Below are 22,500 nucleotides of genomic sequence, written 5' to 3' on the forward strand. Positions count from 1 at the left end.
TTAGGAGATAGGTGGTATCCTATCCTTTTGTTTTGTGACATCTGCGATCTAGGTCGCCCAGGATTAGGTTGCCCCACCTCAAAGCCCCCAGCTTTTGTCCAACCTCCCTAATGCTTTGACCTGGGAAGTAAAAGAATGACAACAGTTTACATTACACATTAATGGTGCAACTCTTTCTTTAGGGCCGGTGGCTTGTGACAAAGTTTACAATACCCAGGAATCTTGGAGATGAGGTCATAGGCCAGGAACCACTGCACTACTTCCTGCGCCTTAAACTAACCCCAATAAGGCCTTCATTTTTACTTTATTCTATACGTGACACACTCTCTCTCTCTCTCTCTCTCTCTCTCTTAGTTTTTAATTCACCGTTAAATCTACATATTTCTTTAGACATTATTTGAAAGGATAAAATTAATAATATTAATATTACATAACCAATACTTGGCAAGATATCTGTTGCTGCAAAAGCTTTCTTATACACAGGTGCGTTCATTTGTTCATTATGATCAGTGATGAAATTTAAACAAAGCAGTGATTGCTGTTTTATGTTGTGTGTATAGCAAAAGCATGATATAAAGTTGGCTTTATTTAATTTAATTTGTGCTTTTAAGTATACTCTACAACAAAAGCTAGCCTATGCACAAATGGTTTTGTAATTCATTTAAATTTGACTTAATTTTTCACCAGCTTATCTGAAGGTCGTGTTAATGCACGGAAATGTACGGTATGTCTCTGCCTCTGTAATTTGCAGCTAGAAGGTTTCCAGCAATACACAAAAAACTGTTTTCCTGCTGAAATGATTGTGCGTCTTAAATTGGTTTACGTTGAAAACAGCGCTGCCTACCGGTCAGTAGCAAAAATAATAGGGAAACAGTACCGCCAACCAAGCGGCCAGTAGCAAAAATAATGCCGGTTAACTGGTGTGTCCGGATTACAGATTGCCGGATTAGTGATGGTCATTCTGTATATACTGTATATATAATTTACATATATATATATATATATATATATATATATATATATATATATACATATATATATATATATATATATATATATATATTGTGTATATATATATATATATATATATATATATACAGTATATACTGTATATATGCATCTTTGTATATACGCACACAAGTTTATATATACAGTTAGCCATCCATCATTGAGAGGGTTAGGTAACAGAAACACCTATGATAAGCAAAAAACCGTGTATCATTGGTGCCTTATGATAAGTCAACTCATAATCCCCTGAAATAAATGACCATTACCTATGACTGTCGATTAACACCTTAAATATCTCACTGTTTTGTACTACTGTATATTGTTTTCACATAGTTTTTATCTTGGTATTGTAGTTTATATTACTATATGTTATTTAGTAATTGTACATTACTAACACAGCTTCAGTTACGATTACTCATAATGATTACCGTAAGTTATTGCTACGCTACCCTATGCTTAAGTAACAATGAAACACTGTTGTTCCTATGTAACAGCACTCACAGGTAGTGACATTGAAAATTACTCTACTATATGTATGCTGTTTTACTATTACAACACTACAGTTTATTTAGCTAAGGTAAAATGACACATCATGGGTAAGTGATTGCTTACTTCGTTGGTACACTACACAACCCCACTAGCTCGTCACCGGATATATAATCTGTATCAAATACAGTACGGTATTTTGAATACAGTACTGTACTGTAAATACACTGATAGTAGTTCTTTTTCAGTGAATTTATGAATATTTATGCTAGGATATTTTCTGTAACAGTAAAAATAAGATGAAAATAGAGTCTGTACAGTTCAAATACAACATCACCTTCTGTTGACAAGTTCCATGCAGTGAAATCTCGTAACGTATTACGCAATCTTTAGAGTGCAGTTGTAGCATTAAGTACAGCATTGAATATAAGTTGTACTTGTATATGTACTCCTATATGCACATTACGTAACAAATCCAAGAGTAACTTAACACTACAGCAATGCCTCACAACACGAAATTAATTCGTTCTGGAGTGGCTTTCGTAAAGTGATTTTTTCGTGTTGTGAGTCACATTTCACAGGCAAACTGCCTAATTTGCTCCAAACCCTCTACAAAACACCACATTAAATCGCATCATAAAGCTACAGTATACCCACAATGAAATACTGTACTGCCAAATGCATTTGAACCATTCAATATTCCTAAACTAAATGTTAATACTTGTAAATTAAGTAGTTATTACAACATAATGTAATAATAAATGGAAAATAATATAATTCATACAGTACAATGCTGTACTATTATAATTACCCTTATTATAGACTACAGCTACATTTTCTATCTGAACCCATTTTCTTCAACTCTGTAATGGGTGACTATTTTATTCGCGGCCTGGCTGGCTAATCTCTTTTGTTAGAGTGAAACATTTTTCGTAAAGTGAGTCATAAAAATATTCGCATCTTGTTTCGTAGCTTGAAAATTTAATAAGCAGAGTCTATCATGAAGAGAGGTATGACTCTACCTGTATATTAAGTAGTTATTACAACATAATGTAATAATAAATGGAAAATAATACAATACATACAATACAATACTGTGCTATTATAGTTACCCCTATGATAGACTGCAGCTACATTTTCTGTCTGAACCCATTTTCTTCAACTCTGTGATGGGTGACCATTTTATTCTCGGCCTGGCTGGCAAATCTCTTTTCTTAAAGTGAAATATTTTTTGTAAGTTGAGTCATAAAAATATTTGCATCTCGTTTCGTAGCTTGAAAATTTTGTTAGCAGAGTCTTTCGTGAAGAGAGGTATGACTGTATTTGCTTGACAAACACTAGTGGTTAATTCTTTCACATTGAAGGAAACGTGGAAAATGAGACAGAGTCAGCAGTCCTAACACTGATGTTCTTCAAGAATTGAAATTTTGTTTTGAATATGCATATTTCAGTACCGTGGAATATTTTTATATTTTTCATGTCGTTCATTAGCTTTTGCTATTTCCTTCTTAGTGATGTACTGTTAAACAGTATTGCATCAGCCATTATCGCATCAATACTGTAAATGTACATTTACAATCAAATGTTTTCTTAGCTTAGTTGTTTTTGTTTACAAATGAGGACCGATAATGTCTAAAGAGGGTAGTTTTAATAGGTTACTTTAATAGGGGTTATACAATAGCAATTTTAGCAATCTTATATTGTAGTCTCAAAGTTTCCCAGTATAAATGAATTTACTAGTTAGGTAGCTTCAACAGATTTCTACAATTATCGTTGATTACAGGTGTTGGACCATTATTTTCCATAAAATCAATGACTTACCTATGTATGATTCATAACAGTATAATCTGAACAAGCATTCCACGTCTGATATATTTTTCTAAATTTTGGGTTCCAGGAAAAACTCTTCAGTGCTTGGTTGAACACACACTTTATATTAGAGGAGGGTAAGAAGGTCACGAATGGATGCGACATCAATACATCAGACCAGAACAACCACAATACTCCTAATATAAGACAAAGGTAAGAGTTAAAGGCTCATATTTGTTTGGTGTTCAGTCATTGGTGTTTTGGTATTCCAGCATAATTTTGACTTATCCTATCCTGGTGATCAAAACTGATATTGGTACTTGAAATGGTTGGTAATGTGTAGTATGAAATCAACTCAATGATGATGTATTAATTTAAAAACTGTTAGTTATATTTTCTTTGAATTTCAACTCTCCAATAAATTCATACATACAGAATTATAAATATCAGAGAGGTACATACAGTTTTAAGAACATTTCAAGTGGCTACAATATTTTTCGAAGAATATCATTTAAGACCCAAAATGGTAGAAAATGCTGACAATTACTAATGGACAATCATCAGTTTATTTAGCTTGAGGGTATTATTATTTTTGTTTCCTTTCTGTCACTATCCAAATTATGTGATAATTTTAGCCCTATCTTTGGCAAAATAACAGATATTGACATAGGGAAAATCTATTTTTGGGTGAGATAGACGTGTTGTCCTGACGAAAGTTCTTCATAAGGCAGCTTTCTACTTTGAATATTTCTGTGTGTGATATACCAGAGAATTTTACTTGAAAAGGTATCATGGAGTTCTTACCTCCGGAACGAATATCCCGAGAGATATCGTGTATACACCAGGGACGTGTTTAAAACAAGCCACGGCTATCCTTCCCTTAATAGACTTAACCTTGTCTTGAAGGATAAGGGATAGGATTGGATACATAGGTGAGAGAGCTGTTACAACTCCTGATCCCAGTGTGCTACAACTAACACGTTTCCTGTAAAACAATTCCAGGAGCAGCCATCGCATGCCACAAGGCCTCACAATGAGAATTGGTAGGGGATGAAAAGTTATGGGTGGGCCCATCAGGATGACAGGGCTATCTCATCCAAAAATAGATTTTTTCTATGTCAAAATCCGTTTTTGGGGCTCGAGCCATATCGTCCTGATAAAAGTGTATCAGAGAATTTGTATTCTCAGTTGTGGTCAGGAGTGTTTTAACCATTTGATCCCTCATAGACATAGCCACACTTCCCCCTAGCACTGGGAACAAGGAATGAGCACAAGTGATATGTTTGTAAAATAAGTAGGAGCAAAGGAATTCATAGCACAGTCCCACACAGCCTGAATAAAATCTTTGTCTCCAGAAGTCAATCAGTCCGATGTCTATAAACAAAGGGTTAGAAAATTTGGAGGTACACTGCTTTTATTGTGAAATGAAGGGAAATGCAAAAAGAACAATAATCTTTTATTATTTCCTAAGATTCACAAATGTAACAATAAGAATATGAAATATCTGCAAAAAAAAAAAAAAAAAAAAAAAAAAAAAGAATTCAGTGTGGCCATTATCCCTTAAAAGTCCCACAATCTTGCTGACTCTAGCACCAAAAGCCATAGCAAGCAGAAAGATGAGCCTTTTGAGTAAGATCCCTCAGAGAGGTAGTGGCGTTATCTATCGCGGAGGCAAAATGTAAGACCTTATCTACTACCATGAAATATCCTTGGGAGGAGCATTAGGTTTCACTTTAGCATAAGCCTTCGGGATCTTATGGAAGGGCTTGCTATCGAGTTCAATATCAAAAGCATAAGCAGTGGTTCTAGTTACTGCTGACTTATATGAAGCAATAGTTGTAGAGGCAATGAAATAAAGAAAGAAATACAGAAGTCCATAGTAATAGAAGAGGGCTGATGACTTTTCACGAATGCAACACATTTTTTTCTAGGATGACAAGTATTGTCATTTCGTGTTATTGGACTTGTACTCTTCCATAAAGTCAATTCTTTCCGCAACTCCGAATTTTCTTTGAGCCGATAGGGGGAAAAAGTCATGAGCTGAAGGGTTTTCGTTATCCAAGAGGAAGCGAAGACAGTTCTGTTGAAAATCCTTTTTACAGCACTGGAGTTGGTTAAGGGACCTGGAGAGGTTTGAGTTCCAGACCAAGAGGATACCAATTGCTCTTGGGTCACTTGGGAGCCACTAGAGCCGCTGTTCCCTTGGAAATCCGTAGCTTGTTCAGGACTTTCATTAGGAGGTTGAATGGTAGAAATGGGTAAATGTGAGACCGCTGGCTCCAATCCAGGGATATTGCATCCGTTTCTGCCGCTTCCGGATTTAAGTTTGGTGCTATATACCGGGCAAGTTTCTTGTAGAAGCTCATTGCAAAAAGATCTATTTACAGTTTGTGACTTGCTCTAGGATAAAACAGAAGGATTTTGCATCCAGAAACCATTCCGTTTCCAGCGGCTTGGATCTGGACAGGGCGTCTTCTGTCACATTGCGAACCCTTTATAGGTGAACTACTTAGAGATGCCAATTTATCCGCTTTGCTGAAATGAGGATGGCTAGAATCACATGCTTGATCTGAGGAGACCTGGAGCCCTGTCTGTTGACACAGTGGACTATTGCACTGTTGTCAATGACTAATTTGAAGTGCGATTTTTTCTTCATGTTCAGTTTCTTTAGAGTTAGAAACATTGCCATAGCTTCCGGAATGTTGATATGAAATTTCTGAAATGTGGCTGACCACCGACCCTGTTCTTTATTTGAAAGGGAATGTCCCTCCCCAACCTTGTTCCGAGGCATCCATGTGAATTGTCACGGAAGGAGGAGGATATTACAGAGGGACGTGTGTCAACAAACTCTTAGCAGTGGACCACGGCTTGAGCTGCTTTCACAGTAGGACCTGGGTTTTGTGGTGAAGATCTCTCTGAGCATTTGATACCTTTCTTCTCTAGACTCTTGGCATCTTTGAGTTTTGCTTTTAAGACTAGGTTAGTCACAACAGCAAACTGCAGTGATTCCAAGACACTTTCCTGTTGCCGCCTGGTGAGTACTCTTGAACGATTAGGCACCTGACGGATTCTGCGATTTCCTTTCTCTTGCATTGTGGCGGAGAGAGGGTGCGTGACTTTAGATTCCAGTGAAGCCCTAGGGAATGGATTTCTTGAGCCAGAGACAGCCTGGACTTTTCGAGGTTGAATTGAAAGCCCAGAGACTAAGAATCTCATGACTTCTTGAGCTGTCAGAAGACATTCCGACTTCGTTGCAGCCCAGACTAGCCAGTTGTCCAGGTATAGGATCACTTGGAGGCTTTTGATCCATAATCGTTGGACGATGGCCTCGACTAGCTTCTTGAAAATACTTGGAGTTATACTGAGCCCGAAGGGTATAGCTCTAAATACGTAGGCCTTTCTTCCCAATCTGAAACCAAGGTAGGGGGAGAAGTGCTAACCTATCGGAAGATGCCAATAGGCGTCTGTAAGATCTATGGAGATGGTGTAGGCTCCCTCGGATAGTAGGGTCCGTATTTGCAAGATAGTTAGCATCTGGCACTTGACGTTCAGAATGAATTTGTTTAGTGGGGACAAGTTCAGAATAGTTCAAAGAGTTTTCGAGTCTTTCTTGGGTATGCAGAATAGCCGCCCTTGAAAGTTCATGGATCTCGTGTAATGGGTAACTCCTTTCTGGAGAAGATCCGGAACGTAGTCCTCCAAAAAAGGGTTTGAGGGTTGAAAGAACCTCTTGAACCCAGGGTGGTTTCTATCTCCATTTCCAGCCTAGTCCCTTAGAGACTATGCTGTGAGCCAAGGGGTCAAACTCCCATCGATCCCTAAAAAGGTAAAGTCATCCCCCTACCAGTAGCTCATCATTGTTGTTGTGAAGGACCTGCTTCTTTAAACGCCTTGCCTCTACTTCCTCGGCTTCTAGACTGACCGCCCTTTCCAGACATTCCTCTGCCACTAGTGCTCTTGTTTTGAGCTCTGGTAGGGGAAATGTTGTATGGCACTCTTATATATGGGGTTGAAGGCTGGAGACTGTGATACATAATGCTGGGGAACCGTGTACACAGTCTTGGGGATGGCGTCAACTGAGGCTGTCGCAACAGGAAAGGATTTCCTTCCTTTAAAGGTTCTTTTAGGTTTCTTGTCCTTGGGTTGAGGTCCTCCTCAAGGGGTAAATTTCTTTTTAGAGGATATGCTCTACTTTTGCTAAGGTCTCTTATTTTCCTGAGCTGCTCTATCCATGACCTCCATAACCAATATCTTTGGGGGAGAGATCTTTCCCCCTTATGTTAGAGTCAATCAGCTTCTCAGTCTCAAGCTTGATAGTCGCTGCATCTAGGACGTGTTCTCTACATGCTCTTCTGGCTAAGAAGAAAGCATGGAGATCTCTGCGTAAAGTAGCCAGGTGAGTTTTGGCAAGACTTGGAAAAAATCAGATTTGGAGTAGTTCCCAATTACCATCCCCATGTAGGACTGGAAGGATAAAGATACAGAAAGTCTCTCTTTAGCTTCCAGTTCTTCCTTAAGCAGGGATTCGGGAATTCTAGGCAGCCTTTTATTAAATTGTTTGCCTCCGGTGTCCTTATCGAGTTTTCCAACAGTAAAGGTGTGTTGCACATCCTCCCAACTGTCCAAGTCATAAGGGAGGGTTAGGAAGACAGGTTTATACCCCTCTAGCACTGGCAATGGTCTACTCTCCACTACTGCTTTCTTCACACCCTCTAAACTTTTAGAGACAAAGGGGAAAACAGTATCCATAGAAACAACAGAGGTGGCCTGCTTCCTGCTGAAAGCAGAAATTTGGGTATTAGTATATTTGGCCATTTTAAGCCCCGTAACCAATAGGGATTGAGCCTAGCTATGGTCCAGGATGATAGGTTTCCTTAGGGATAGTATCATCCATAATGGACGCTTCCGAGTTAAGCCTTACATAGCAGTAAGGATAACTGTCAATCGAGGGGAAGAATTCTAAGCAGGAGACTGGCTTAGAACCCAAACCTTCTCCGATGTGGAGGTACCCTTCACTCAAAACCATATACTCAGCATAACGCCAAATATTTTTAACTGAGCAATCAGGCAGGCTCGAAGCTGGCGGTGCCTTAGATGTAGGTGCCTGTTGAAAAGCTTCTATGTCTCAAGATACGCTTGAGTACGTTTATGTTCAGCATGTAACTTTTCCATGAATGCCTTCATGGATGCCATGAACTCCAATTGACCTGGGAACAAAGGTGTATCTGTTGTAGGAACAGGGGTCGAAGTAGAAGCAGGGCCCGTAGACAACGGGATGGGGGAGCGAGCTGAAGAAGTACTGGGTACTGTAATCACCTGATGGACATCCAGTGACTCATCAGAGGCTTCTGTGGTCAGTAGGATCCTCTCCCTCTCACGTTACAGAAGAAATTGTCGACATGTCATCGTCTATGCTCATCACCTGTCGAGTGTCTCGAACTTCGTAATCCGCATGATCTTGTGGTACCACCAAGAGTTGAACTGCCACTAACTTTTGACCAAAAACAGCGGTCACCTCGACCTTAGGAAAGAAGAGGTCCTTCATTTCCATGGAGGGAAGATAAGGGGCACCTTGTGGAGAGCTCTTCTGAAAGCCTTTAACCCAGTGATGAATGGTCCTCTGACTCCGCGCTTTCATATCCTGGGAGACGTTGGTAGCATGGAAGCCAGTGTCTATTAGGTCCTTGCATACCTGACAGTTGGAATGTTCCCAAATTACAAGAGACCCTTTGGAAACTTCACAGTCCGCATGTTTCTGGCAAGTCTCGTGGCCACAGGGCAACTTGACCCGCCTGGTACAGGTTACCGTTGAACACACTATTTCATCCGCAACCTGTGAAGAAGGAGAAATTTCAATGAGTACCAATCATTAGAATAATTTTTATCTTAACATTGAAATATAAATAAATATGCAAAGAAATATGCTTAGAAATATTTCTAGAATAAACAATTTCTACCAAAAAACATTATGACTATGGCTACCCCATTGAGGAGACTAATGCCAAACTGCTCAGAAATCTTTAGAGACTTATGAATAATCATCAATGACAGTGCAGTAGAAAATGGAGAGAAGTGTCACATCAGGGAAAGGCCATTACCTCCAAAATTGATCTATTAGACAACCTAAGGTAGCAAATTCCCTTATCATCCTGCCTAAGCCAGCAGCAGCTGGGTCTAAGACAGCAGCTATTTCTAGCAACTATGGCAACATTAACTAACCTTTCAACACCCCAAGCATGTCGCCACAATGCTGCAAAGGTATTATCCAGTCGAAAAGGATAAGGAGGACGATCCCATAAGGAAAAGTCCACAAGCATGGGGAACGGCACAGGAATGAGAGGCAGTAAATAAGGAAACCTGCCAAGACCTGGTCATTATCCTTAGATCATGAAAAGAGAGGGTTAGCCCTCAAGATAATGAGCTGCATAAGACGGACAGGATGCCAAGAATTGAAAATTCAAGCGATATCCTGACAACCAGGTGGGATCCAATTGACCAACTTCAGAGGACAATGTTCTTCAGATATGGGAGAGGAAAAGGAGGTGCAGATGAACAGCCTAAGGCTGCAGCTAAAGCAGCAGAGGGGATCCCCCTATAGCCCACATATATCCAAAGCTAGAAGAACTCAAGCTGACAAGACTGGAGGCAGGGACAGAAGGCGACGCTTCTGCCAGGATAAGCCGACCAGGCAAAGGAGTCAGGACTCCACAGTAAGAGGTACATAGCCCAGGATGAGAAGCTGCAGTGATAGACTAGGTAACTGCTAAGGCAGCAGAGGAGAATCCCAAGGGGTACCAGCTCTCTGCCTGGATAGGGGTAGGCCATAGGAAATACTGTGCAGGCAAGCCTAGTTTATATAGCGGATGAGGGGAAACTCAAATGTCAGGGCAAGTAGACTAGACATGGGAACTGTAGATCCTAGGACTGTAAACAGTATGGCCTAACCAGAAGTGCGAAGGGGCAACTAGAGTGGTCTCTAAGGTAGCAGAGAGAATTAAACCAGGTAAGGAATAAGATATCATCTACCTAGGGCCAGACTAGAGAGCCTACAAGCCAGAACTATATACTGTATACTGTATTTAGCAACGAAGGATACTTCAGTCGCCAGGGAACTGGACTGGGAGGGGATCAAGGTTCCATAGCAGGTAGACACACTAGCATTCACAAGGGGGCAGGGTGTAGGGGAGGGAGACTTAAAAATTTGGTGAGGTGGTAGGGTAGGAAGGCCTAACTGAGGCATTAGAACGAGAATGGTGTTCTAAGGGGTCTGCAGTAAGGAGGCACAGAGGACAAGTCATCTTAACCAGCCATTAGCCTACCAAAAACTAAGAAGGGAAGCCTAAGAATGGGTAAGGTGGCACAAAGCGAGGTCTACCTGTCAGCATTAGAACAAGGTAGAGAGTTCCAATGGATGGACAAGAGTAGACACAGGGAACAAGTGGAAAAGGGAAAAACAGTCACCCTAGGATGACTGTAAAACACTATGAAATGCTCCCAGAAGGACCTTCAGGACTGCAGCTCCCCGCTACGACGTATCAGTATCATGGGAGGATGGGCAGCCTCACAAAACCAGCAAGGTCAAGTGAAAGAACAGTATGGTGCACAAGTACATATTCACCAATCATGGCTGCCGGCCAGGGCAGAGTTAACCTAAATCAAGACTGATAGAATACTCACATGCAGACAATAGTAAAAGAGGAAGGATACCCTGTAATCATACCATAATTGTAAGAGAATGATATAAAACACATTCTTACAATAATATGACTAAATAACTAAGCATTTTTGAGCAATTTTGATATATGAGATGCTGACGCCGACCGCACGCTGGTTGCAGGCAATAAAAGGTATACACATTAAATAAAATGGGTTGGAGATGCGTAATTCTCCAACACACAAGAAAAGGGTACTCAGCTTTGATGATGAGAAAGAAGCTTAAGTATCCATAATCACAAAATCACTCAAAACACTACGAAAACACGCAGAAAAAACTCTAAGCAACCATCAAGATGACGTCTGCAAAAAGGAAGGGTTTTACAGGAAACGTGTTAGTTGTAGCACACTGGGATCGGGAGTTGTAACAGTTCTCTCACCCACGTATCCAATCCTATCCCATATCCTTCGAGACAAGGTTAACTCTGTTTGCGGAAGGATAGCCGTTGCTTGTTTTAAACACGTCCCTGGTGTATACACGATATCTCTCAGGATATTCACTCCGGAGGTAAAAACTCCGTGATACCTCTTCAGATAAAATTCTCTAGTGTAGTCATACCTCTCCGCGAAAGAATCTGCTTACGAAATTTTCACGCTGCAAAACGATATGCAACGACTTTTCGGACTCACATTGCAAAAAATGTTTCATGATAAGAAGAGAGATTTGCCAGCCAAGCTGAGAATGAAATAGTCACTCATTAAAAAGAAAGAAAGAACAGGTTGTTCCCACAGTATAAAATATATCTCACTATAATAAGGATAACTATAATAGTACAGTACATATGGTACTGTATATTTTGTATATGTACAGTATTGTACTCTTTGTATTGTATTATTTTCCATTTATTATTGCATTATGTTCCAATAATTCCTTAATTTACAGGTATTAACAGTTAGTTTAGGTATATTGAATGGATCGAATGTATTTGGCTGTACAGTATTTCATTGTGGTTATAATGTAGCTTTATTATAAAATTGAATGTGGTGTTTTTGAAGAGTTTGGAACGAATTAGGTGATTTACATGTAAAATGTGTCTCATGACACAAAATTTTCACGAAACAAAAGCCACTCCAGAACTAATTAATTTCGTGTTGTGAGACAATACTGTATATCACACTCAGAAATATCCCAAGTAGAAAGCTGCCTTATTAGGAACTTCCATGAGTATGACATGGCTCGAGCCCAAAAATAATAATTTAATCATTCTTATGAAACGTCTTTATCAGGTATTATTTTCATAGTGCTGTGTATGACCGCTTTTAGGTTAATAGATTTATTTCGATAAATTTTCTCTAGTGTTTTATCTAAAAAAATCTTTGCTTGCATATCATTATATGGAATGTAATTACGTAAATTCTAAAATATATTTAAATTTGCTTTAGAAAAGCTAGATATGTTAGTGTATTTTACACAGATGGAATGATATTTTATTGCAGAGTTAGCAATTTGCTGATCCTTTTATATGGACTATGCTTTATGTTATTGTTAGTCTATTTGTTTCAGAAATTGATTTACCTTGTATAAAATGAGCGTATTAAATGCAGTGAGTCCTTATATATTTTATTTAATGTAGTGTTTTGGAGGTTTACATCAATATTCTTTATACCATTTATGGCTAAATATTTAAAGCCCATATAACTGTCAACACAATGGGGGAGATTTTGAGATTGTTCGGAACACTTAAGGTTTGTATTATGTTTAAGTACTTTTTTTAGTTTAATGAAATCCAGGATGAACCTCAAATTTAAATTGATTTTATTGGTTTGCTCAGAAGCAATAGTTTTCGTCTGGCCAAACGTGACAGCTTTAGGCGCAAGAGATCTGAAACTGCAGAACTTCGTGCTCCACTCACTGGCCTTGGTGGCGGTGGTGGCAGCCATGGGGGAAAGAATAGGGATGAATGTAAGGACCTTGCAGAATACAAAGAGTCCTCAGAGAAAAAAATAGAAGAATCTGGAAGCAAGAGTCTCCCCACAGGCCACCTTAGCTGCCTTACAGATGAGGAATGGACTCCTAATGGTAGCCGGAGTCCTCCCCCACGTCCTCGTGTTCACAATCGTCATCGTCGTCGTCACCACACGCAGAATCTCCCGTAAGAATGCTGAGATTCATGGTGTGGTTTTTCTTGCTCTTCAGATTCTCCAAAAGCACTTGAAAAGAGTACTTGTAATCTGAGAGCCCTGTTTGCATAACTTCAGTCATTTTAATCCTCCCTTTAACTACTCTTGTCTTTGCTTGAAAGTACCTTTTGTTTGATTAATCATCTTTGATGAATTTTCAGCATGAACTTACCCTAGAAGTCCTGTCAAAACATATGAGATTGGGGTTGTATTGTTTATGATAGTCTTCCTGAGGAAGAGGAAAAAGGAGGACCAAAAACTGAATTGTCTTTGGTCTTAATTTCTATGCACTAGTGTCACTTTCAATTCTGTTGTCACACTTTGTTGATATAGCTTTCTGACTATACAGACATCACTTTGAGTAAGGAGTAGACCCTTATGTGTCCTAAAATACTGAAGCAACACTAATCTTCTCATTGTTATCATACTAGGCACACCTTACTTTAGCCAGCTTCATAAAAGTAGATATCTTTTACTTGTCCATTGGGGAAAAAAATTGAATAGCAGACAAATAATATGGATTAGGCAAATATGGCTTTGGTTTGTCTTTCCATTGTGATGCATCTTTAAGTTAATTTTTTACACCAGGTTTTATTAAAAATTTCCCAATTCTTTTTTAATGAGTAACAGCTGCCAAACAATTTTTTTTTTAAGTTCTAATGCTACCATTTTAGATATATCACCATGGAAATCAAATTCACTACACAATTCACTAATTCTCATTTAATTTGTGTTAAATTTAAGGAAGCTGATTTTGAAACTAGAATAAAATTATATTGGTATATGGTGTCAAGAGTCAAATATATTTGGAAATTCATTGTCATTGAGGTTTAATAACACTAATAATACTGTATATTTTATTTTAGTTTTCGACATCTCTGAAAGATATTGGGAAATTGATATGGGTGTGGATGAAATTTTCTGGTCTTATGGTATATTTTGTTGATAGAAATCTCTTGGTCTTCAAAGTGTTCTAACTTTAACAAGGTTTGGTGTCTTTAGATTTGTATGTCAGTATTTGCTAGTTTTGTGATACATGTTTAAAGTTCTTCATGCTGGGTAGTTTTAAAGTGTATTTTTTTTTTTGCACTCTTTAGGAATATTCAAATAATGGAAGATTGTTGAAACATATAAAACCTTATTTCTGCAGGGAAGTATAACAGCTTTATAACTGGGAATATGCAGTAAAGATAATTACTCATAATACTGTACAACCAATACTGATTGTGTTGTTCCTTGCCAGGTTTAACTTTTAAAATTTCATGATGATCTGCCAATTATTATTTTATACAACCAGCACTTTCTTTAAATTCTGTGCCTCAACTATCTCCAAAACATTTTGGGTTTGCTCCTAGTTTGATTGTCACTCCTGACTCAAAATGTAGTGAAAATATATTCATAGATCAGAAGTAGATGTAAAGGAAACACTTCTTCCCAAGTTGAAAGCAGCATACTTTATATTTGTTAGACATTGCCATGGTAACTATTCACTATTTCATGTGATAATGCCATGATTTTTCTGTGTAAGTTGTGGTAAAGAGGTTTGATATTGCATATACAGTAGTGTACTGTACTTTATCTGTGCTATCCAGTTTATGATTATTTATTTTTCTATTCATGTTATTTATTATTGAAACTTTACTTTCATGTTAGTTTTGTGATTGTTAGTTTAAATGGTAATGGAAAGTTGCTATAAAAAAGATACTGAAGGTGTCATTCGCTACACTTAATTCCATATAAAGGAATTTCAGACTACATTATTAACCCTCTTTATGTTGGGTTGACATATGTTGGTTCCGACTTTACTTCAGGTCGACATATGTCACTTCTGACTTTACATAGTCCATTCTTGAATATTAAATTGAAAAATAAAATCTACATTACACCGTTTTACGAAACCTTATATCAGTCTCTACGTGGAACCATTACAATAAAAAATGGGGAAAAAAAATTATATTCTGTCTTTGAAATTAGTAAATAAATACATTCATTATGAAAATGTTATTAGTACTGTATACATAGCATAAGCATAAAACATAATGATTATGCTGTACCTATGAAGGAAGACATGCACTTTGTCTGACAACTTGATATTTTTCGAAGGCATACATTACAAGTTCTAGTGTGCAACTTTATCCCGACGAAAGTGCTGTTAGCTTCGTCACTTTGTAAAGTTGAGTATTTATTTCATCAAGGGTCGCAACTCACTACCTTCCTTTGGAATTTTATAAATTCAGGTTACTGTATTACAATTTTGGCTCGGAGAAAATATATATTTCATGTTTCAAATATTTTTTTCAATGAAAGAGTTGTATGGCTAAATCAACCAATTTCTGATCAGGGTATGTACTTATTTACTTACTTTTTCTTTGAAAACTTCAGGAAAAGATACTGATGTAAGTACAGTATTCCACAAACTTCTAGAACACAATTTTCTTTGATTAGCTCAGAGAGTGAATTTAAATTTCAATAGTGTCATAAATAGACATTAGAGGGATGTGCCTCTTAAGTTATATTCATTGTATTTCTGTGTCCGCTCGTTTGTATATTTACAATTCTTATCGTCATGCTGAAAGATTCAAAAACTGTCAGACACAATAACTAAATATGCTTAAAGCGTAAAGTTTGTCCAGAAAATATGCAAACAATAATATAAAATGCTAGCAATATCTTACTCATGTGGACATTTGGTACATGCAGCATATATATTTCTGGATTTGAGGATAGATTACTGCTAAAAGCTCATTCTTATGCATACTAAAGTGTAGTCAACCAATCTCTACTAAGAAAATACTTTGAAGCCCAATTTCTCAAAACATGAAAGTCTCAGAGGAAAATCTACTTTCTTAATATTGGTGGGTTTTTAAGATAAGGAATTTAATAGCCTACAATCTGTACATTCAGTATTTGAAAAAAAGGACAAACCTTCATATAAAAATAATCACCTTTGAAAGTGACATCCATACATTGATAAAATAATACATATAAAAAAAATTAAGAAAACTAATAAAATGTCATATGTACAACTTTTAGAGCATAGAATACTCTTTCAAATGGTTTTTAAATTAGATAAATCGATTAAGAAACTAACAAATTGTAGTAGTTTGAATTAACCCCAAAATAACATTGATTTAATGGGGCCAAGTCATGCCACTTAGCGATTGTTAACAGTATATGCTTAACTCCTTCACTATGAGGCCACGGATCTGCTACTCGACCTATATACGAGATTTGTCATCATCATATATGTTTGCTCACTTACTCTATAATAACCTACATTTCCATGTTTATTTGTTTTACTGCTGATTACAGAATACTTTTTTTCAAAAGTTTGCTTTGTTTTCAATTGTTTCTCTCTAAACAACCGAAATGTTTTTTCCATTCTTTGTGAAGTGACTATAGAATAATTTTTCAGAAATTTGTTATATTTAATTTTCTCTAAAATAATGGTAAAGCACTGTGATTTTATATAAAATAAATATTTATATCAATTTAAGTGACCATATTATTCTGTAATAATTCCATGATAATTAGCTGTCTAAAGATATAAAAATACTTGCCAGTAATAATGGACTTTACGTTGTACAGAAATGCAATGAAAATATCCATTTATTTCCTTTGACACGAGAAGTATACTTTAGTGTATTATTCATAATGTATACGATAAACAAAAAACTTACGAGAGAGAGCGTGCGTGCATGCACGTACATGTGTGCATGCCCCCGCGCATGTGTGTGTGAGAATGTGACAGGTATAAGTATATGAGAATTGCCATCAAATTTTCTCTCTCTTCATTGCTATATGTTATGTCACTATCGTGCCAGTTACTCAGACGAGGGTTCGATTCCCCGGCCGACCAGAAGCTATTATCTTTGAGTTGTTTCCCCCTTGGGTCTCTGATCCCGAGGTATAGATCGAATCCAGATATTAGGGTAGTATAATTAATATGCTGCTTATTTGAATATAGAAAACATGTCTAAATGTGCAAACTTTATCATTTATCAAAAGTCTAGTACAAACATACCAACTAGCTACGATGGTGGAGATGGGTTGATTTCAATTCTAAGTACAAAAAAACTGAATTCAACTGGTGTAAGTATAGGAGAATTGTTATCAACTTTTATCTCTCTTCGTGGCTACATGGTAGGTCACTGTTGTATGAGAGTCTCGAATGAGGGTTCGATTCCCCGGCCAACCAGAAGCTATCATCTTTGAGTTGATTCGCCCCTTGGGTCTCTGATCCAGAGGTATAGTGAGAATCCAGATATTAAGGTAGTATAATATATGGTTTATTTGAATATGAAAAACATGTCTAAATGTGTAAAATTTACCATATATATATATATTTGTTCCGACACAAATACTCACCGAGAACTACTTTCCTGTGGAGTCACCTGGTGACCTCTCAATCTCGACCAAGGTTTTCCCGCCGTTATCCCCCTATCCCGCTCTATATAGTTTTTACCCCCGCCGCCAGGATGTGCCCTGAGGGCAGGATTAGGGCAGGTCACTGCCTCTCCGGGTCAGCATCGCCATTAAGTTCTTGGTCGTGAGATGTGAAACATCTCACTCTCTCGCTCTCTCGATCCTTTGGCGCGTTTGTGATTCCACGTGTTTCCAGTGTGGGGACTTGTGTTTTTCTTGCGTAGTGCGTTATTCGCAAGTGTTTCAGTACGTTTCCCTTGCGTATATCCCAGTGTGCTTGTAACTCGCTAGTGTTGGCCCTTCGTGTGCGAACGATGGAGCATGTGCGTCGTTGCCCTGGTCCTAGAGCCGGAAAGTCGTGTGGGGCTTTCCTCTCTAAGCCAGAAGTGGACCCTCATTCCCTTTGTTCCACGTGCAGGGGAAAAGTTTGCTCCTCCTCGGACACGTGTCCGGAGTGCGTAAGCTGGGACGACATACAGTGGGTACGGTACAGTACCAAAAAGAAGAAGTCGTCTAAGCGTTCCCCCAGGAAAGTGAGTGGTGTATCTTCTTTACCGTCGGTCAGTGATCGGTCCGACGAAGCCTCGGCTTCTCCGTCTCCTTCACAGAGGAGTGGGCACCAAGCCCCCAGTGTTGTAATTAGCCATAGCGTTCTCCCCGGTGAACCCAGTGTGAGGGAAGAACCAAGGGCAGGCCCCTCTAGAGATAACGGAGGGTCCGGTAGTGCTTCGGGTGAATCAGGCCACGTGGCAGGGGATCACGCGTCCTCAGAAGATCCCGTATGGGTCAGTGTCGTTATTTCGGAGTCCCCACCGCCCTCGTGGGCCGGTGCGTCGGGCTCTCCCCCCCCAGAGGACAACCACGCTAGAGTTCGCCGCCCGAGTAGCGATGCTTTCGGGTGGAAGCTGCCGAAAACTCCGGGGAGGTCACCGCTAAGGATGGACGTGACCCTGGACCCCTGGCCCCCTAGCATGGATAGAGTAGACTCAGTGCCCACGATCTCCACAGCGGTTCCCGAAGACTTCCTCCAACATCCTGTCTCGGACGCCCGACGGCGAAGAGCTTCCCCCACGCATCACGCGGGCAGCCGTTACGCGAGGAACGTGGCGCCCTCAGACTCTTCAGAGGTGGATTCATCCTCCGGGGGAGAAGTCAGGGAGAAACGGCACCAGAAGAGAGAGCGGGCCGAAAGCGATCGTTCCCGCTCCAGGTCAAGGTCGCGACACAGCAGGAAGCGCCCCCGCTCTCACTCCCGTAAGTATAGGAGAGATGCCTCTCCCGGCGGCGAATGGGTCTACGTCCCTTCAGGAGAGTCCAAGAGGCTCCACTCTCCAGACTCTCGGTCCAGTGAACGAGCCTCTAGGCTGTCGCTCCCTACGCACAGCCTAGAACCGCTCGACCTGCCACGCAGGAAGGACCTCGCTCTTAAGCATAAGTCCTCGAGGCCTCCGGTTCACCCCGCCCAGCGGGGGGAAACGCGCTTCCGAGAAGGCAGCCTGACCGAACCAGCCCAGCTGGGGCGGTCTTCGAGCAAGAAGGACCGGTTCCCGTTGTCGGGTCATCCCACCGGGACCGTGTCCTCGGCTTCCAGAGCCTTGGGGCAGTCGAGGGCCCTCCCTGAGCCGGTGGCACCCGCCTTACGGCGAGATCCACCCTCTTACGGAGCGCCCTACGGTTACGGGTCGACCTCCCTGGACCCAAGAGGAGGACACCTGGTCTACCGTCCAAGCAACCCTGCTCCCCCACGCCAGGCCGAGGCCTCGGCCGACGGAGGCGAGGCTCCCCCGTCGGAGGACTCCGCTTACAGAAGGGTGGTAGGTCTCATCAGGAGGCTCCATGGGATCGCAGAACCCTCGGCTCCTAAGGTGAATTCCTGGAGGTCGAGCCTCCTGAGATTCACTCACCACGACGCCCTTCCGAAGTCCTCCCTGGCCCTTCCTCTTGCCCCAGACCTAGTACTGGGACAAGAGTACATAGATAACTTGGTGGCCAGCAATGCGGAGGCCCCCAAGTCCCAGAGTGCCTCCAAACTACTCCAGGGTCTCAAGACGCAAGGGAAGGTGTATATTCCTGAGGGACGGCGCCCAGGTCCCTGTAAAGTGGACCCGGCCTTAGACATCCTGGGACAAGACGGCTCGGACGAAAGGGCCTCTTCAGCCCCTGTTTCCTTCTCACCCACGGAAGCCGCCATGATGGAGGAGATGTCAAGGGACCTGGTGAACGTCTCCTCATGGCTGGACTGGTGGGCCTCCACGTTGGTGAACGTACAAGCCTCCTTAGACCCCGAAGATCCAGAGCAACAGAGTCTCCTGACGGACCTTCTCACCTCCGGGGGGAAAACCCTCAAGTTTCTGGCTTACCAAGCACTCGCCTTGACGGCCAACTGGGTACTTAGAAAACGGGACACAGTGCTCTCTAAGTTGTCAAGGAGAATCCCGGACAGGGAAGCCCGAGTTGTGTGTAGCCTACCCCTAGGGGGTGAGTCTCTGTTCCCTCTGAAGGAACTGGAAGTGCTAATGGAGAAGGTGTCCAAGAGGAGAGAGACCAACGTCCCCAGACAAGCATCTTCCAGAAGGCCGCCATACAGGAGATCAGTCTCGGATAGCGCCGTGACTCCTCAGGCCGCCCCCAGCTCTTCGAGGAGGGACGCCCCTTCCTCCTCCTGGACAACAACCCCGCAGCCCTCCCGCAGGGGAGCACCAGCTTCTGCCAGCTCCTTCAGGTCGGGTTACTCCGCCTCGAAGAGAGGCAGATCAGGCCGCCCCTCTAGGAGAAGGTAGAGGGAGAGGCCCCCTACTCCCGCCCAAGCCTCGGGTTGGGGGATGCCTCGGACCTCATTGGCAAGCATGGAAAACACAGGGGGCGGATACTTGGACGGTGTCCGTCCTGAAAGAAGGCTACAGGCTCCCCTTCATAGCGGACCCACCCCCTCTTATTCCAGCCACCCAGACAGAATGGTTGGCTCCCAGGGACCCGTTGAAAAGGGCCACCCTTCAAGGAGAGGTTTCCTCCATGTTAGAGAAGGGAGCCATGGAAGAAGTCCTTCTCCCAGGGCCAGGCTTCTACAGCCGCCTGTTCCTGGTAGAGAAAGCAACGGGGGGGTGGAGACCCGTGATAAACCTGTCGACCCTCAACAAGTTCGTCAAGAAGACGGACTTCAAGATGGACACCCCAAAATCCGTCCTGATGTCCTTGAGGGAGAAAGATTACATGATGACGGTCGACCTCAAGGACGCGTATTTCCAGATCCCTGTCCACCCGTCGAGTCGGAAGTTCCTCCGGGTGAAATGGGGCTCCCAGATCCTGCAGTTCAAGACCCTTTGCTTCGGCCTGTCGACGGCCCCTCAAGTTTTCACGAGGGTCTTCGCGACGGTCTCAGTATGGGCTCACGAACGGGGTATCCGTCTCATCAGATACCTAGACGACTGGTTGCTCCTTTCCAACTCAAAGGCCCTCTTAGAAGAGCAAGGGAGGGACCTCCTCCAGTTCTGCAGGAATCTGGGAATCATTATCAATCTGGAAAAATCGAACTTAACTCCATCCAACAGAATGGGGTACTTGGGTATGACGTTGGACACCGTGCAGGGGAAGGCCTCCCCCTCGGAAGACAGGATACGGAACCTCAATCACATCATTCAGCCGTTCCTGTCAGAGCATTCCAGGAGGGCGAAAGACTGGCAGAGACTAATAGGTCACCTGGTCTCATTAGAGAAACTGGTTCCCCAAGGGAAGATGCGGCTCAGACCCGTGCAATGGAACCTCAAGGGCCTCTGGTCCCAGACAGGCGCTCAGAAGGCGTTGATTCCTGTCCTTCCGGACACGAGAACAGCCTTAGAATGGTGGCGCTGCCAGTCGAACTCCCTCAAGGGGATGCCCCTCGGGTCCTGTCCCCCCGAGTTCCTCCTGTTCACAGACGCCTCCAGCCTAGGGTGGGGAGCCCACCTTCGGGAGGAGACAGCAAGCGGTACCTGGTCGGAGACCGAAAGACATCTCCACATCAACGTCCTGGAGCTAAAAGCAGTACAGAAGGCATGTCTGCACTTTGCAAGTCGGTTGAGGGGAAACACCGTGGCATTAATGTGCGACAACGCCACGGTGGTAGCCTACATAAAGAAGCAAGGGGGCATGAGATCGAAAGAACTGTGCGACCTCACCATAAACATCCTGCATTGGGCGGACGAGCAACAGGTGGTACTGCTAGCGAGGTTCATCCCCGGGAAAAGAAACGTGCTAGCCGACGGCCTCAGCAGAATGGGTCAGATTGTAGGGACAGAGTGGTCCCTACACCCAGAAGTAGCCAGACTCATCATTCAACGCTGGGGCTCCCCTGTGATGGATCTCTTCGCAACAAAGCTCAACGCCAAGCTACCGGTCTATTGCTCCCCGGTGCCAGACCAAAGAGCAGCCCTAGAAGACGCCTTCCAGCACAAGTGGGACAACTTGGACGTATATGCTTTTCCCCCCTTCACGCTGTTAAGGCAGGTACTCAACAGAGTAAGAGCCTCCCAAAACCTAAGGATGACTTTGGTAGCGCCCTGGTGGCCGGAGAGGGAGTGGTTCGCGGATCTAAAAGACCTGGCAAGCCAACCGCCTTGGCCTCTGCCCCCCAGGTCAGATCTGCTGCGTCAACCTCACTTCCTCAAGTTCCACGACAACCCTCTCTCTCTTCGCCTTCACGCTTGGAGACTATCGAGCGGCTCTTGAAGAAGGAGGGGTACTCCCCCTCCACAGCTAAGAGGATGTCCCTATACCTAAGAAAATCCTCTACCGTGGTATACCAGGCGAAGTGGGCCGCCTTTACGAAGTGGTGCTCGGAGAAACACATAAGACCTCTTAAAGCTTCAGTCCCTGACATAGCTGAGTTTCTCGTGTACCTTAGGGATGAAATAGGGATGTCAATCCCAGCCATTAAAGGAGTACGGGCAGCCTTAGGCCAAG

General features: G+C 42.0%; 1 protein-coding gene across 9 annotated transcripts in view; it reads left to right on the forward strand.

The window, feature by feature from the left end:
* Positions 1–22,500, forward strand: part of LOC137653925 (phosphatidylinositol 3,4,5-trisphosphate 3-phosphatase and dual-specificity protein phosphatase PTEN-like) — a 487,265-nt gene that overhangs the window by 266,232 nt on the left and 198,533 nt on the right. For 8 of the 9 annotated variants that reach the window (XM_068387566.1, XM_068387584.1, XM_068387557.1 and 5 more), the window contains 2 exons: positions 3,392–3,516; positions 12,789–13,109. In XM_068387566.1, the coding sequence (XP_068243667.1) occupies positions 3,392–3,516; positions 12,789–13,109 (446 nt within the window). The remainder of the gene's footprint in view (positions 1–3,391; positions 3,517–12,788; positions 13,110–22,500) is intronic. The other variant, XM_068387592.1, reaches the window with a different exon arrangement.

The sequence above is a fragment of the Palaemon carinicauda genome, chromosome 1, assembly GCF_036898095.1.
Source record: "Palaemon carinicauda isolate YSFRI2023 chromosome 1, ASM3689809v2, whole genome shotgun sequence".
In the NCBI taxonomy this organism is placed as follows: Eukaryota; Metazoa; Arthropoda; class Malacostraca; order Decapoda; family Palaemonidae; genus Palaemon; species Palaemon carinicauda.